This window comes from Chlorocebus sabaeus, chromosome 1 (genome assembly GCF_047675955.1).
Source record: "Chlorocebus sabaeus isolate Y175 chromosome 1, mChlSab1.0.hap1, whole genome shotgun sequence".
Classification (NCBI taxonomy): domain Eukaryota; kingdom Metazoa; phylum Chordata; class Mammalia; order Primates; family Cercopithecidae; genus Chlorocebus; species Chlorocebus sabaeus.
The window spans coordinates 122262014-122276865 of record NC_132904.1 but is presented as its reverse complement, the minus strand read 5'-3'; the positions used below and the strand labels follow the sequence as shown (position 1 = coordinate 122276865).

The 14852-nt window shown below is 54.2% G+C and overlaps 1 protein-coding gene across 3 annotated transcripts in view; it reads left to right on the top strand.

Moving 5' to 3' along the window:
- Window positions 1-14852, top strand: part of KIRREL3 (kirre like nephrin family adhesion molecule 3) — a 574875-nt gene that overhangs the window by 547663 nt on the left and 12360 nt on the right. For all 3 annotated transcript variants that reach the window (XM_038004846.2, XM_038004845.2, XM_073022184.1), the window contains 5 exons: window positions 1545-1693; window positions 4081-4208; window positions 5821-5947; window positions 10216-10316; window positions 13677-13875. In XM_038004846.2, the coding sequence (XP_037860774.1) occupies window positions 1545-1693; window positions 4081-4208; window positions 5821-5947; window positions 10216-10316; window positions 13677-13875 (704 nt within the window). The remainder of the gene's footprint in view (window positions 1-1544; window positions 1694-4080; window positions 4209-5820; window positions 5948-10215; window positions 10317-13676; window positions 13876-14852) is intronic.

Below are 14852 nucleotides of genomic sequence, written 5' to 3'. Positions count from 1 at the left end.
ATGCACACACACAGACACACATATACACACATGCACACATGCACATGCTCACACATGCACGCATGGACACATGTACACACACATGCACACATGCACACACATGCACACACAGACACACATGCACACACACATGCACACATGCACATGCTTACACATGCACACACAGACACACATATACACACATGCACACATGCACATGCTCACACATGCACGCATGGACACATGTACACACACATGCACACATGCACACACATGCACACACAGAGACACACATGCACACACACATGCACACATGCACATGCTTACATATGCACACGCTCACACATGCACACACACGGACACATATGCACACACTCATACCCACACTCACACATGCACATACACATGCACACATGCACATGGACACACAATGCCCACACTCACACATGCACACACTCACGCATGCACACGTGCACATGGACACATTCACACATGCACACACACATGCACACACATGCACACTCGCACTTTCCTATGCACACCTGCACACACACATGCACACACATACATGTGTACACACATACACCCCTGTGAGGCTCCAGTGCTTCCTGCACACAGCAGGCTGCTGGGTCACTGGTCCAACAGAGGGGTCACTGCCCCAGAACCAGATCCAAAGCAAGTCAGAGGCCTCTTGTCCTCCCTTATTGTATGGTACCGCTTGGCCGACAAAAGAGCCTTACGACTCACATCCCCTCACCAATCCAGTGCTGATGGAGCCACTGCCTCAGAGGAGCAAAGCCAGGCTGCAAGGGCAGAGGCCAGGCAGGAAGAAGAGCAAGTGTCATCTGGGGAAACTGGGAGGACTTTCTGGGGTGAGGAGGCACCATGCAGAACCCCATGGAGGCAGGAGGCAGAACAGGACAGGAGAGCTGAGAGCTGGTCGAGAGGAAAGAGGGGCAGCCAGGGCCACTCGCTCACATCACTCCTCCTGATGAGTATTGGTATTCCACTGTTTGGATGGGAGATGGAACCCCTACGGCATACCTCTCCTACAGCTTCTTGCCTTGTCAGTGTGTGTGCGTGCACGCTCATGCACATGTATGAGCATGCATGTAGGGGTGTGCCCCATTTGACCCTGGCCTTTGAGGTCAAGGACTTGGCCTCCTTCTTTTCCAAAGGGGCCCATGATCCAGTTCACAGCAGGACAGCCAGCTGTCTGCCCACTGACAGTTGGATTTCCCATCATCTAGCCAGCAGATGGGCTGACCAGCCGAGTAATCCACTCACCCCCTCCAGAATAACCTACTTGTTGAGTGCCACTGACTGCCTGGTGACCACAAACCGAAGCCCGCCACCTTCACAACTGCCTGGGTGGGAGCAAAACCAACTCCTTCTGAGCCCTTGAAGTAGCCCCTCTGTGAAGATTCCCCTCGAGGGACCCCATAGGACCCCCACAACTTGTCGCCCACCCCAGGCTTCATTTTCCCCTGGGATGGATGCATCCAGCTCCCAGAGGCTTGGCCTTGCCACCCAAGGCCCACATCAGCCCCTGGCCTTTGTTGCAGGTGGGCCAAGCGGGGCCAGATCATCAAGGAGGCATCTGGAGAGGTGTACAGGACCACAGTGGACTACACATACTTCTCAGAGCCTGTCTCCTGCGAGGTGACCAACGCCCTGGGCAGCACCAACCTCAGCCGCACGGTTGACGTCTACTGTGAGTGCAGTGGTGCAGGCTTCCCCAGGCGAGCAGGCATCCGGTGGCTTCTGCTTAGAGCTGGAGAAACCAGGGCTTGATTCATTGCACACAACACAAGCTTCATGCGTCATAACGTAGGATGCTTTGCACTCGACAAAAACCTGCTTTGTGCGGTGTTTCATGTTTATTTCGATCCCTGTAATGACCCCATGAGTCAGGGTCTTGGCTGGGGCTGCTATGACACGTTACCATAGACTCGTTGACTTAAATGGCTGAAATCAGGGTGCCATCATGGCGGGTTCTGGTGGGGACTCTCTTCCTGGCTTGCAGGCAGCTGCCTTCTTGCTGTGACATCCCATGGCAGAGAAAGAGAAAAGCAAGCTCTTGGGGCCTTTATTCCAAGGGCACTAATCTCATCATGAGGGCTCCACTCTCATGATCTAATCCCCCTGCTCCCCGCAAAGCTCCTCCTCCTACTACCATCCCACAGGGGCGAGGATTTCAACTTTCTCCCACAGGGAGAAAGACCCCAGAAAGAGGAGGGGGAACCCAGGCACCCTCATGTGCCTGTCCCATCCTGAGCACACTCACCCATTGCAGTCTTGCCCTGTCCTAAACCTTATAAGAAAAGTAGGTGGTCACCAACGTGCTGGGAGGGAAGGCACTAGAAAGGCTTTTCAAGCAGGCACAGTGGTACACACCTGTAGTCCCAGCTACTCAGGAGGCTGAGGTGGGAGGATCACATGAGCTCAATTGCGGGGTTGACAGGGGACACAAGCATGCAGGCCATCATGGGTAGATATTATTCCCATCATCTGAATGAGGAGATGGAGGTCTGAGGTCACACAGTAAGTGGCCAAATGAGAACTGAACCTGGGCAATGACCAAATCCATTGCCCATCCACACATTCCACTGCCTTCCACTGAGGGGACTCATGGATATACTCTCTTTTTCTTTTTTTTTTGAAACAGAGTCTCACTCTGCTGCCAGGCTGGAGTGCAGTGGCAAGATCTCTGCTCACTGCAACCTCTGACTCCCTGGTTCAAGAGATTCTCCCGCCTCAGCCTCCCGAGTAGCTGGGACTACAGGCACTTGCCACCACACCTAGATAATTTTTGTATTTTTAGTAGAGACGGTTTCGCCATGTTGGCCAGGATGGTCTCATTTTTAGCAGAGATGGTTTCACCATGTTGGCCAGGATGGTCTAGATCTCCTGACCTGACCTCGTGATCTACCCACCTCGGCCTCTCAAAGTGCTGGGGTTACAGGCGTGAGCCACTGCGCCTGGCCCATCCCCTCCTTTCCACTGGAGGCTGGCAGGGACCCACAGCAAGGGAGCACATTGCCATGGACTAACTGGCTGGATGTGTTCCAAACAAGCATCATTAGCTCATACACTGCCCCTTACAGTTTTAAACTCGCTTTTACAAACTTTAAAAAATCTGACCCTTCCCCTCTCCCTTGAAGCCTCCGAAGAAAGTGCTGTTACTCCCTTTTTACATCAGGGGACAAATCCCGGTCTCTGGCACCAGGCTTCAGGCTCTGTCTGCTCCCTGGAAGGAGCACTCTGAGACCTGCCTGGTCAAGGTCGGACCCTGGGCCTGGAATCCCCCCACAGCCCCCACTGTGTAGACCAAGCTTGGTCTACAGGAAGCTCCAGACATGCTAGAGAAGGTGGAGAGGAGCCTGCGTTCAGCTCTTTAATGCTTAGGAGAGGGGTGGGAAGTAGAACCCAGGGCTGCTCTGCTGCAGTGGGGCTGACACAGAGACCAGAATGGCTGGAATAGGAGGGTGGCCTGAGAGCACTGGGTGGGAAACGCTGGGGGAGGAGGAGTGGATACGAGAGCCCTGCCTCCATCGCCCTGCATCTCAGAGTCCCCACCCCACCCCAGAGGCGCACCAGTCACTCGATTCCAGGTCATGGAGGCTGAGGCTGGAGGAGATGGGAGCCAGCGTGAAGGCAGAGGCATGAAGATCCCAAGGGCCCAGACCTCCAGGACAGGAGGAGAGCCCATGCCTGCCGCTGGGATGGAAGGGCTTCCCCAACTTTCTGGCACCATTTGGGATCCAGACAGAGGGAAGGGGATGAGAGCCCTGGGGGCAAATCCAGGCAGAACCTGGTCCCCAGCACCTTCTTCCCAGGCCCCACGCTGCCGACCACCTCCATGGGCCCAAGAGAGGCGAAGCCTCGGGGACAGGGGTCTCCTCCCTACTTCCTGAGTCCCAGTCCCAGACCCCAGACCCCGCCCGGGCAGAGGACTAAAATGGAAGCGACTGAGGTGGCACAAGTACCCTGCTGCCTCCCTTTCCCCAGTCAAGGTCTGGGGGGGAAGGAGGCAGCAGCAAGGAGGATCCCAGAGCTCCCCAGCCACCCAAACCTGTCTTCTTCTTCCCCGCATTGCAGTTGGGCCCCGGATGACCACAGAACCTCAATCCTTGCTCGTGGATCTGGGCTCTGATGCCATCTTCAGCTGCGCCTGGACCGGTAACCCATCCCTGACCATCGTCTGGATGAAGCGGGGCTCTGGAGTGGTAAGGCTGCAGCTCAGACTTCGGGCCACCCTGGCAGGGGGTGGGGGACAGTGGGGCAAGAAGGAACTGCTACCCAGGCCTCTCTCACTATTAGACTGGGGGAGTCAGCCTCCAGTGTAAGCCACGGGGAGAAAGACCCCAGAAAGAGGAGGGGGAACCCAGGCACCCTCATGTGCCTGTCCCACCCTGAGCACATTCAGCCATTGCAGTCTTGCCCTGTCCTAAACCTTATAAGAAAAGTAGGTGGTCACCAACATGCTGGGAGGGAAGGCACTAGAAAGGCGTTTCAAGCAGGCACAGTGGTACACACCTATAGTCCCAGCTACTCAGGAGGCTGAGGTGGGTGGATCACATGAGCTCAAGAGTTTAAGTCCAGCCTGGACAACAGAGCAAGACCTTGTCAAAAAAAGAAAAGAAAGAGAGAGAGACAGACAGAGAGAGAGAGAGAGAAAAGAAAGAAATTTTGTAACTTCCCCCAAATAAAGCCACCCTTTAGCCTTGAACCTGGGCTTCACTTTCTTGTGTTCCTTTTTTTTTTTTTTTTTTTTTTTTTGAGGTGGAGTTTTGCTCTTGTTGCCCAGGCTAGAGTGCAATGGGGTGATCTTGGCTCACCGCAACCTCCGCCTGCCGGGTTCAAGAGATTCTCCTGCCTCAGTCTCCCAAGTGGCTGGGACTACAGGCGTGGGCGACCATGCCCAGTTAATTTTGTATTTTTAGTAGAGACAGGGTTTCTCTGTGTTGGTCACACTGGTCTCAAACTCCCAACCTCAAGTGATCCGTCCACCTCGGCCTCCCAAAGTGCTGGGATTACAGGCGTGAGCCACTGCGCCCGGCCTTTGTGTTCCTCTTTTAAGACGTATGTATTCTTCAGTGCATGAGAGACTCTCAGATGTCCTCACATAAGAAGAAGTGGGGAAAGCCTCGGGTGGGGAAGCAGGGGGACCAGAAGGAAACCAACCTTTGTGTGGCCTGTTACGTAGCAGATACTGCACTATCCTGCCATAGACAGACAGATAGACAGACACATAGACAGAACATGAGCATCTGAAAAGATAAGCAACTGACCAGACAGACACAGGTGTTCACTGCTGGAGCCAGGATTCGAACGCAGACCAAGCTCATGCCAGAGCCTGTTTTCATCACTCCAAGCTATATCCCAAAGGGATCCTGAAAATGACTCTGAAAACAGGTCCAGGGGCTCTCAAAGAAGTTCAGCTGTAGGATCAGATCACCCATGGCTAGCCTGGGAGAGGAGAAGCCACCGCAGGTACAGGGAGGTTCCTGTAGGAGGAAGCCTGGAAGTCCCCAGGCAGGCATCCCCCTCCTCCGGCACATGTACCCCCGCATGCCCCCAGCCCACAGGGCTGCACCTGGGATGCAACATCCTCAGCCACACGGGGCAGCCTCTCTGCCGCTGGAGTCTCCTCTGTACAGCCCACAGGCATTGTCTGTGCCAGGACATTTTTGGCCTCTTTCCTCCCCACCTTGCTTCCTACTGAGATGCCGGAGACTGTGTCAGTTACCCCAGGCCAGCCTCTCAGCTGCCCTGTTCCCAGAGACGGAGCGCACCCCTCTGCCTGCTCGTGGTGTCTGAGCCTGCCAATTCTCCTAGGTCCTGAGCAATGAGAAGACCCTGACCCTCAAATCCGTGCGCCAGGAGGACGCGGGCAAGTACGTGTGCCGGGCTGTGGTCCCCCGTGTGGGAGCCGGGGAGAGAGAGGTGACCCTCACTGTCAATGGTAAGACCCTCACTGGGGTGAGCCAGGCCTGAGGGAGGGAAGAAGGACCTCAGGCATCTTGGCATTGCCCCAAAGGAGCTGTCACTGGCTCTGGGCCTTGCTGTCACCTCCAACTGTGGGTAGATAGCAATTAGGTCCACCTCCTGGATTCCCTGTCAGACCCAGGCCAAGGGAGGAAGGGCCTGGATAGTTTTCTGGTCACCTCTCTTTTTGTTTGTTACCTTCGAAGGGGTCTCAGCCCTAAGAGTGGTGGGTGATGAATTTTATCCTGGCCAGGGAAAAAAGCATCGGAGGTCACTAGGTGGCCAATGTATTTCATCCACTCACCATGGCCTTGGCCCATGAGAATTTTTTTTTTTTTTTGAGATGGAGTCTCGCTCTGTTGTCCAGACTGGAATGCAGTGGCACGATCTCAGCTCACTGCAACCTCACCCTCCTGAGTAGCTGGGACTACAGGCATGTGCCACTATGCCCAGCTAATTTTTGTATTTTTAGTAGAGACAGAGTTTCACCATCATTGGCCAGGCTGGTCTCCAACTCCTAACCTCAAGTGAGCCGCCTGCCTCGCCCTCCCAAAGTGCTGGGATTATAGGCAGGAGCCACCTCTCCTGGGCCCATGGGAATTTAAGAGAGCATCTCTGCACCTCCTGACCAGCCTCTTCCCGTTGCGTGTGAGCCACCCAGCCAGGGAGCCCTGTCACCATCTCCACGAGGCCACGTGTTCAGGGGCCCCCTTGAGGGCAGGAAGCATGTCTTATTATATATAATACAAATAATTACAGCAGGGGAGTCTTTTCATGATGGGAGTTAGTAGATGAATGACTATTACATGAAATGTGTAGGGACAAGGGTGTCAGACCAGGCCTGGATGATGGGGTATAGACAGTCATGTAGAAGCTGGGACCTGGCTCAGGCCAGACCCAAGAAGGCTGTGGCACCAGGACGCAAATGCGGACATCCCTGCCCCATCAGGTGCTTTGGCCACAGGCAAAAAGCAAAGCTGCCAGTTCGACTCCTCTGCCATTTCCGAAGGCTCCCCCCCAACCCCTGTCATGCCCACCGCCCTTTGGGAGGCCCCTGTTCCCACCATAGCCTGCCTCAGATGAAAACCCCAAAGCTCTGGGCCCCTGCAGGAACTGAGCCACCAACGTTTGCAGGGCATCTGGGTCCTGGCCCCAGAGCAGGGCCTTAGGGAGGGGCCAGCTGAGGTCCCCAAATGAGCTCAGTGGGCTTCAGCATCCTCTCTACCCAGAAAACCACCTGCTGGTGGCCTCATCTATTCCCTTCGCTAGAAAACCAAAACCAGCTTGGTGTCTCCTCAGCCCTCTCTGCTGTCCCCATTCACTAGCTCCCCCCACATCCCTGGCATTTCCGTTCCTCTCCCCCCACCCCAGAGTCATGGCAGCCCCAGAGGGAGGCTGAGTCTACCCAGACCCCAGCACGTCCCCAGCCACCTGTCCTGGCAGAGCCCTGACTCAGAGCCCTCCTGCCTTTCCTGCGTGTCCCCAGGATGCCACCAATAAATTGGCACTGCAGGGCTAAAAATAACAGCATCTGATCGCGCCTCCGTATATCCATGGCAACACAGGCTGCAGCCTTTTCCTTTCAGCGCAGGTGTCTGACACTCGGCTCAGAGCTCCAGGCCCCAGTGAAATCAGCGGCCCTCCACACCAGCCAGGGCACTCGGAAGTCAGGCTATCTGTGCCTGCAGCCGGCTCTGCTCTGCTGGTCCCATGACCAACCAGCCCAGAACCCTCACGCTCATTCACACACTCCAGGGCCCCCAAGCCTGGAGCATTAAATGAGCATTGGTGTTTCTGGGAAAAAGCAGGTGGATAAAGGAGGAGCTGACATCTGCCGTCACTTTAGATGTTCAGGCATTTCCAAGGGAGATATAAAGAGATTTCTTGAGGACAGAATGCCCCCTGGGGAACACAGGCCTAGAGGGACATTTCTCTTGGATGGGGAGGACACTGAAACCCAGTCCCTGGTGCTGACCAAGGTTGAATCTGCACTCTCCAGGTCTCTTTCTCTCCCCTCCTCTGCCTCCACCCCTGCCAGCACAAGCTCCCCGAGGCTTCCAGGCAGAGAAAAGCTGGAGGGATTGGAGGGAAGCGAAGAAGCTGCTCATTTATTTCTGCTGGACTAGGGTGGCCTCACACACCTGGAGGCAGGGGGATGAGTTCAGTGGCCCTGGAGAGGAGCCCGCCAGACCCTCCTGGGAGTGAACTGTCTGTCCCTGTTTCCGCAGAGCAGGCAGAGGGAGGGTGAAGCCCAGTGGATGGGACCTGGGCATGGGCTGGAGGGAGCTGGTGCTATGAAAGCATTCAAATGAGATCAGGTTTTTGGCAACTGCTGGCCAGCGCAGCAATCCTTTGGGAAAGAAATTGGCACAGACCTCCACCGATTTGGCTCAAATCAGGTATCTGCAGGAAGGGGAGAGAAATCTTACTAACCCTTACCCTGTTTCCCTTTATCCTGGTTTTTGTTTTCTTTTAAGAAGCAGATGCATTTGATGATGCCTTTTAGAATCCTGAAAACCCCTCAGGGAATTCCTAGCTCCTGGGAAGCACAAGGAAAAGGTTGTGTGTGTTGGGTTTTTGTTGTTGTTGTTGTTGTTTTGTTTTTTTTTTGTTTGTTTGTTTTTGAGACAGAGTCTTGCTCTGTCGCCCAGGCTGGAATGTAGTGGGGCGATCTTGACTCACTGCAACCTCTGCCTCCCAGGTTCAAGCAATTCTCCTGCCTCAGCCTCCCAAGTAGCTGGGACTACAGACTCCTGCCACCACGTCCGACTAATTTTTGTATTTTTAGTACAGACGGAGTTTCACCATATTGGCCAGGCTGGTCTCGAACTCCTGACCTTGTGATCCGCCCGCCTCAGCCTCCCAAAGTGCTGGGATTCTAGGCATGAGCCACTGCGCCTGACCAGAAAAAATTTTATAGTATTGTCACCTTTTAGTCCAGCAGCAAAACAAAGCACCATCCGATTCCGAAAACATCAATCTCCTCATCTCTTTGGGTCCTAGACCTGTTGGAGCTAAAGGATTTGTAGGAAGGAGGGCAGTGCTCAGCCCATTCTTAAAGCCATGGAGGGTTCCCCACGCCCACCTCACGCTGCCCCAAGCCCTTTGCCTTCTCAGACTCAACACAAGTCACCGGAGTGTCTCCAGTACCTTTTCTCCCTCGGCTGGGAGCTACTCATAGAAATGCAAATCTGCTTTAATTAAGGTGGCTAATAAACAGCAATTATGTTTGCAGCAATTTTTGTTTTGTTCCCGGCATAATTCTGCCTGTCTCCAGATGCGTTGCTCCCAGCTCTCTTTCCTCTGATATCTACCACCTAAGTCCCAACTGTTACCCCAGGGATTGAAAAGGGAGCATGACCGTTTCCGTCCCTGCACCCATCCTTCGAACACCCAGCCCAGCCAGGAAGCCAGCAGAGCGAAGGCTAAACTAGCGGCTCCTTTTGGCTTTCACGGCCAGGCAGGCGTCACACAGGAAAGACTTGGGTTAGGTAACAGGAGGAACTGGACAGGAGGTGCTGGGGAACAGGCTCCCCTCCACCGGGCAGACTCTCTTGCCTGTGCAATGTGGTGAATGAAGCAGGTGCTCTCAGAACCTGACACCCATGAACATGTGCTACACTCTGTGACATAACACTGGGGTCCGTTTGGGAGCCATGGCCTCACAGCGTATGCATTCCACCCGTCCAGGGTGATTCCCGCCCTTAGGAGGGGAACATCAACCATTTCTTCCCGGTGGCCCGGCTGGCCGAGGACCTCCCGTTTGTTAGGCAAGGGCGCCCTCTACTGGATGTCTGAGGAATGGCTTGCAGGGGTGCAGCTGGCTGAGGCGGGGGGAGTCTTCCTTCATCCAGACACCTCCCCACCTCCTTTCCAGGCTTACTACCTCCTCCCTAAAGCTTTCCCCGTCCGCCAGATAGAATTATTCTCTCTCCTCTGAAGTCGGTTAGCACTTTATCTGCACCGCTCCTGTAGTACTAAGACTCACCACCTTTTATTACAGTTATTTATATCTTCTGGGGATTCTGACTTAGAAGCATTCGCTCATGATCCCTTGAGAGGTTTATGACTGAATGCCTAATTTATCTCTGAGTCCCTACCTTGCACTTTACCTTGCACATACAGGCCTTCGGCAAATGTTTGCTGAATGCTTGGATTAATGAATACACTTCTGAACCCACCCAAGAGGGCGCCAGCAGGGACGTGCCCTTCCCAGGTGCCTAATGGGACGCTGTCTCTCAACAGGACCCCCCATCATCTCCAGCACCCAGACCCAGCACGCCCTCCACGGCGAGAAGGGCCAGATCAAGTGCTTCATCCGGAGCACACCGCCGCCGGACCGCATCGTGAGTGCTCCGGGGGGGGGGGGGGGGGGGCGGGCGGGGGCCGGGCCAGCAGCCAGATGGTCACTTTTGCCAATAGCTGGGTGGCCAGCCAGGCGGTGGCAATGCACACCTCCGAGGCTCCTTTTCCTTGCTGAGGAAAATTATACCTGCCTTGGCTGTCTTGGAAAAGCGTCGCGAAGACAAAATTGGAGGCCTTTCTCAGACTAGGCAGTGCTCTCCCAGGATTCATCTGCCATTCTGCTGAGCTCTGACATGAACGGTGCTGACCAAATTCCGCATCCTAAGGGCAGAGGGGCACACGAGGGTAGTGGAGAGAAAAGACAAATGACTTCTTCCCTATCCTGGGCTCCAGGCCAGTATCTAGCAAAATCTTAGAGTGCAGTTAATAATTAGCAACTCCTTTCTGTGCCTCCCTGAGTCCTCCTTGCCAGGTCTCCACGGCCTTTACCGTCCATGGTAGCCTGCCCTGTTACCTATCAATCACCCCCTCTAAAGTGACCATTCCAGTCTCCCTCCCTTCTTCAAAGAACTTATCCCTGCAATGCAGCTAAGGTAACTGAGGAGTCCACCCTCGCACCTCCTACCAGGTATTTGCTTGCCTTTTTTTTTTTTTTTTTTTTTTTTTTGAGATGGAGTCTCGCTCCGTCACCCAGGCTGGAATGCAGTGGCACAATCTCGGCTCACTGCAACCTCTACCTCCCGGGTTCAAGCCATTCTCGTGCCTCAGCCTTCTGAGTCGCTGGGATTACAGGCATCTGCCACCATGCCCGGCTAATTTTTGTATTTTCAGTAGAGACGGGGTCTTACCATGTTGGTCAGGCTGGTCTCAAACTCCTGGGCTCAATTGATCCTCCTACCCTAGCCTCCCAAAGTGCTGGCATTACAGGCATGAGCCACTGTGCCCAGCCAGCATTTGCATTTTTTTAAAGGGAGGGTCTTGCTGAGCACGGAGCCTCATGTCTGTAATCCCAGCACTTTGGAAGGCTGAGGTGGGAAGATCAATTGAGCCCAGGAGTTTGAGATGAGCCTGGGCAACATAGTGAGACCCTGTCTCTACAACAAAGTTTAAGGTGGGGGCAGAGTCTTTTTTTTCTTCCTTTCTTTCTTTTTTGAGACAGAGTCTCACTCTATCACCCAGGCTGGGTGCAATGGCGCAATCTTGGCTTACTGCGACCTCTGCCTCCTGGGTTCAAGCAATTCTCCTGCCTCAACCTCCAGTAACTGGGATTACAGGCACCTGCCACCACACCCGGCTAATTTTTTTGTATTTTTAGTGATCCAGGGGCAGAGTCTTGTACCCAAATCCATCTGAAACTGGAGGGATCTCAGGCATGAAAACAAAGAAAAGTGAGCATTTTATAGCACTACTGGGGGAGAACTATTATTTGTAGTAATTCCCAGTGTCTGGCAAAATCCTGCTAGAAGACTGCCCAGGGGTGGAGTGGGCAGGGCAGCTGTACCTTTTCACAAGGCAGCAGTGCAGGGAGGGTGGGGTTGGCCCAGACATGGAGCAGCTGAGGTCACTCCTAACCCGTGCATGCGGGGGCTGACACCCAGGCTGCACCAGTTGAAACTGTCATCCTGTAAACTAAGATATTATTAGAGTATTATTGCCGCTACACACTTTCTCAAGCATTCAGTTCATTCGCTTTCTGAAATAGTCACAAAAAAATTGCAAGAACTCACAACTAAAACTAATACCTATGCCTCGTCATTCACTTTACTCTTTAATGTTTTTAATTATAAATGTAACACATGCTCATTGTCAAATATTCCATTCACTCTTGGACATTTTCACACCTTCTCTCCAGAAATATCTGATTCTAGGCCAGTGATTCTCGCTGGCCCCAGGGGACATTTGGCAGTGCCTGGAGACACTTTGGTTGTCATTACTTGGAGGATACTCCTGGCACCCAGTGTGTAGGGGCCAGGGTGCTGCTGACATCCTGCAGTGCCTGGGACAGCCCCACAGCCAGGAATGGGTCAGTCCAGCATGACAATAGCACCGAGTTTGAGAAACTCAGTCCCTCTCATCAGCCCTGAACTAGGGTGTGCGAGGCGCTTACACGATGAGGTGCAGACAGTTTTCAGTACGTGGCCGGTTCTGAAAACTGTTAACCAGCAGCCCTGTAAACGAAGGTAGACAAAGGTGATCGCAGACACAGCTCTGTAGACGCATTTCTCACACAGACATACAATGTCACACAGGTAGACGCATTCATGGGGCTGCTGTCCTAACTCACACCCGCCCAGGCAGCCGCAGTCCCAGGGGACACATGTGGAGGCGCAGGGCGCAGGCCAGCAGGGCACCCACTTTGCCCAGAAAGATGCTCCCCGGGCCCCCTTCTGGGATGGAAAGACCCTCTGAGGATGCCCTGGAGTATGTGTGTGTGCTTGTGCTTGTGGATTGTGTACCTATGTGGTGTGGGTGTGTTGTCGTGTATGTGTGTCATAGCATATGTGAACATGTATATCTGTCGGTGGTGTGTGTACTTGTGTGAGCACATGGTGCTGTGTGTGTATGTCATAGTGTGTGTACCTGTATGTACACATGATGGTGTGTGTATGGCAAATGTGTACATGTGTTGCAGTGTGTGTTGTGGTACATACATGCGTGTAAGCATGTTTGTATTGTATGGTGTATTGTGGTGTATGGTGTGTGCATCTTGGTGTGTGTGTGCATGTGTACATGTATTTGGGGGAGTGTCTGTGCATTGCGTGTAGATGTGGTATCGTGTCTGCCATGTGTATGTACATGTCTGTATCATGTTTTTAGTGTGAAGTGTGATGTGCATGTATTGTGATGTGTGTATGCATGTTGTGGCATGTGCACATGTATGCAGGCATGTGTGCGATGTGTTGTGTGTGATTTGGTGTGTGCATGTGTTGTGATGCATGTTTATGTGTGCTGTGGCACATGTACTTGCATATGCATGTTTGTGGTGCGTGTGCACAAACCTGTGTGTATACACATTGGTGGTATGTGTATATTGTGATGTGTGTGTTATAGTGGGTGCACGTTTGTGGTGTGTGGTATGTATATAAATGTGTTGACCATGTGTGTGGTGCTGTGCATAGACATGTGTGTGTGTGTGTGTTGTGTGTGCACATGTGTACATGCATGTCTGTGCTGTGTGGGATGTGCATGCACATGTGTGGTGATGTGTGTTGTGTATGCACCTGCATGTGTGCATATTTGTGGTGTGTGGCGTGTGTGCCTGCATACATACCCGAGTGTACATGTGTTAGCGTGTGGCAGTGAGCATGAACATGAGCAGGGCAGTGGCACTGTGACTCTGGTGTGGGCATGTCCTGGGCCCCTCTGGTGGAGTCTGCTCCTGATTCTGCGCCTTCGGACAGGCCTGGTCCTGGAAGGAGAACGTTCTGGAGTCGGGGACATCGGGGCGCTACACGGTGGAGACCATCAGCACCGAGGAGGGCGTCATCTCCACCCTGACCATCAGCAACATCGTGCGGGCCGACTTCCAGACCATCTACAACTGCACAGCCTGGAACAGCTTCGGCTCTGACACTGAGATCATCCGGCTCAAGGAGCAAGGTGAGAGCTGCCAGGACCGTGAGGGAACAATGAACAATGGAACCAGAGGGGCCCTCTCCTCGCCTAGGGCAGGGCCCAGGTGGCTGCAAGGTGGGCCAGGGCCCAAGGACAAGCCACAGTGCTCCTCCTGGCCGACCACACAGCCTAGCCAGTCAGAAGCCTCCTCAGCCAGGCTCTCGCTGAAGCAAGGGCCACTGGCCTCCACCAGGAACCAAGAAAGGGAAGCACACAGCTCAGAGTGGCAGCCCTTGAGGGCGATACTTCAGTAGGAGGTGACCACAGCAGTGAGCAGGCGGGTGGCAATGACAAGCTGCCCAGCAGCCTCCAGAGGCCCCGGCTTCTGCACCCTGCCCTCCGCCGTGGGCCCTGGTCTGACACCAAAGTGCCCTTTGGGAGGTGTCATACCTGGGTGGAGCGTGGGATATACCGGCATGGGTGTGCTGGGAACCTGGCCCAGCCACAGTGAAGATGACAAGCCCATCCAGTTACTCAGACAGAAGTCCCACAGAGGGCACCCACTCCAAAGCTAAGGGGTTGGGCTTGTTTGTCCAGATCTCTCGGGTCGGGGGCTGGGCTCACACTACCTGCAGACCTAGGAGGCACAGGGACCCCTGTGCCCCAAAGGCAGCGCTGGGCATAGCAGCCGGGTGGGTGAGAAGGAGGAGGAAGAAGGCTCACCCCACCAGCCCCCGTGCACTGACGTCCCAGCTCCTGGTCAAAGATGCTCAGATCTCCGGGGTCTGCTCGGAGCTCTCAGGCACAGACAGCAGGATGGGGAGCCTTGGAGGGGCCCGGAGGGGTGGCTCCGGAAGCTCCACCACAGCCAGCAGCAAGCTGGGTTCTGAGAGGGGTGGTCAATCTTGCCCTTTTGCCAGCAGGGGCTAAGCCATGGTGGACCAGGGATTCGTGCTCAGCTGGGCCTGGGCCTTTGGATGGGCCTCGGGCGCCCAGGAGGCCTCAGTCCTGGCCGTCTCTGA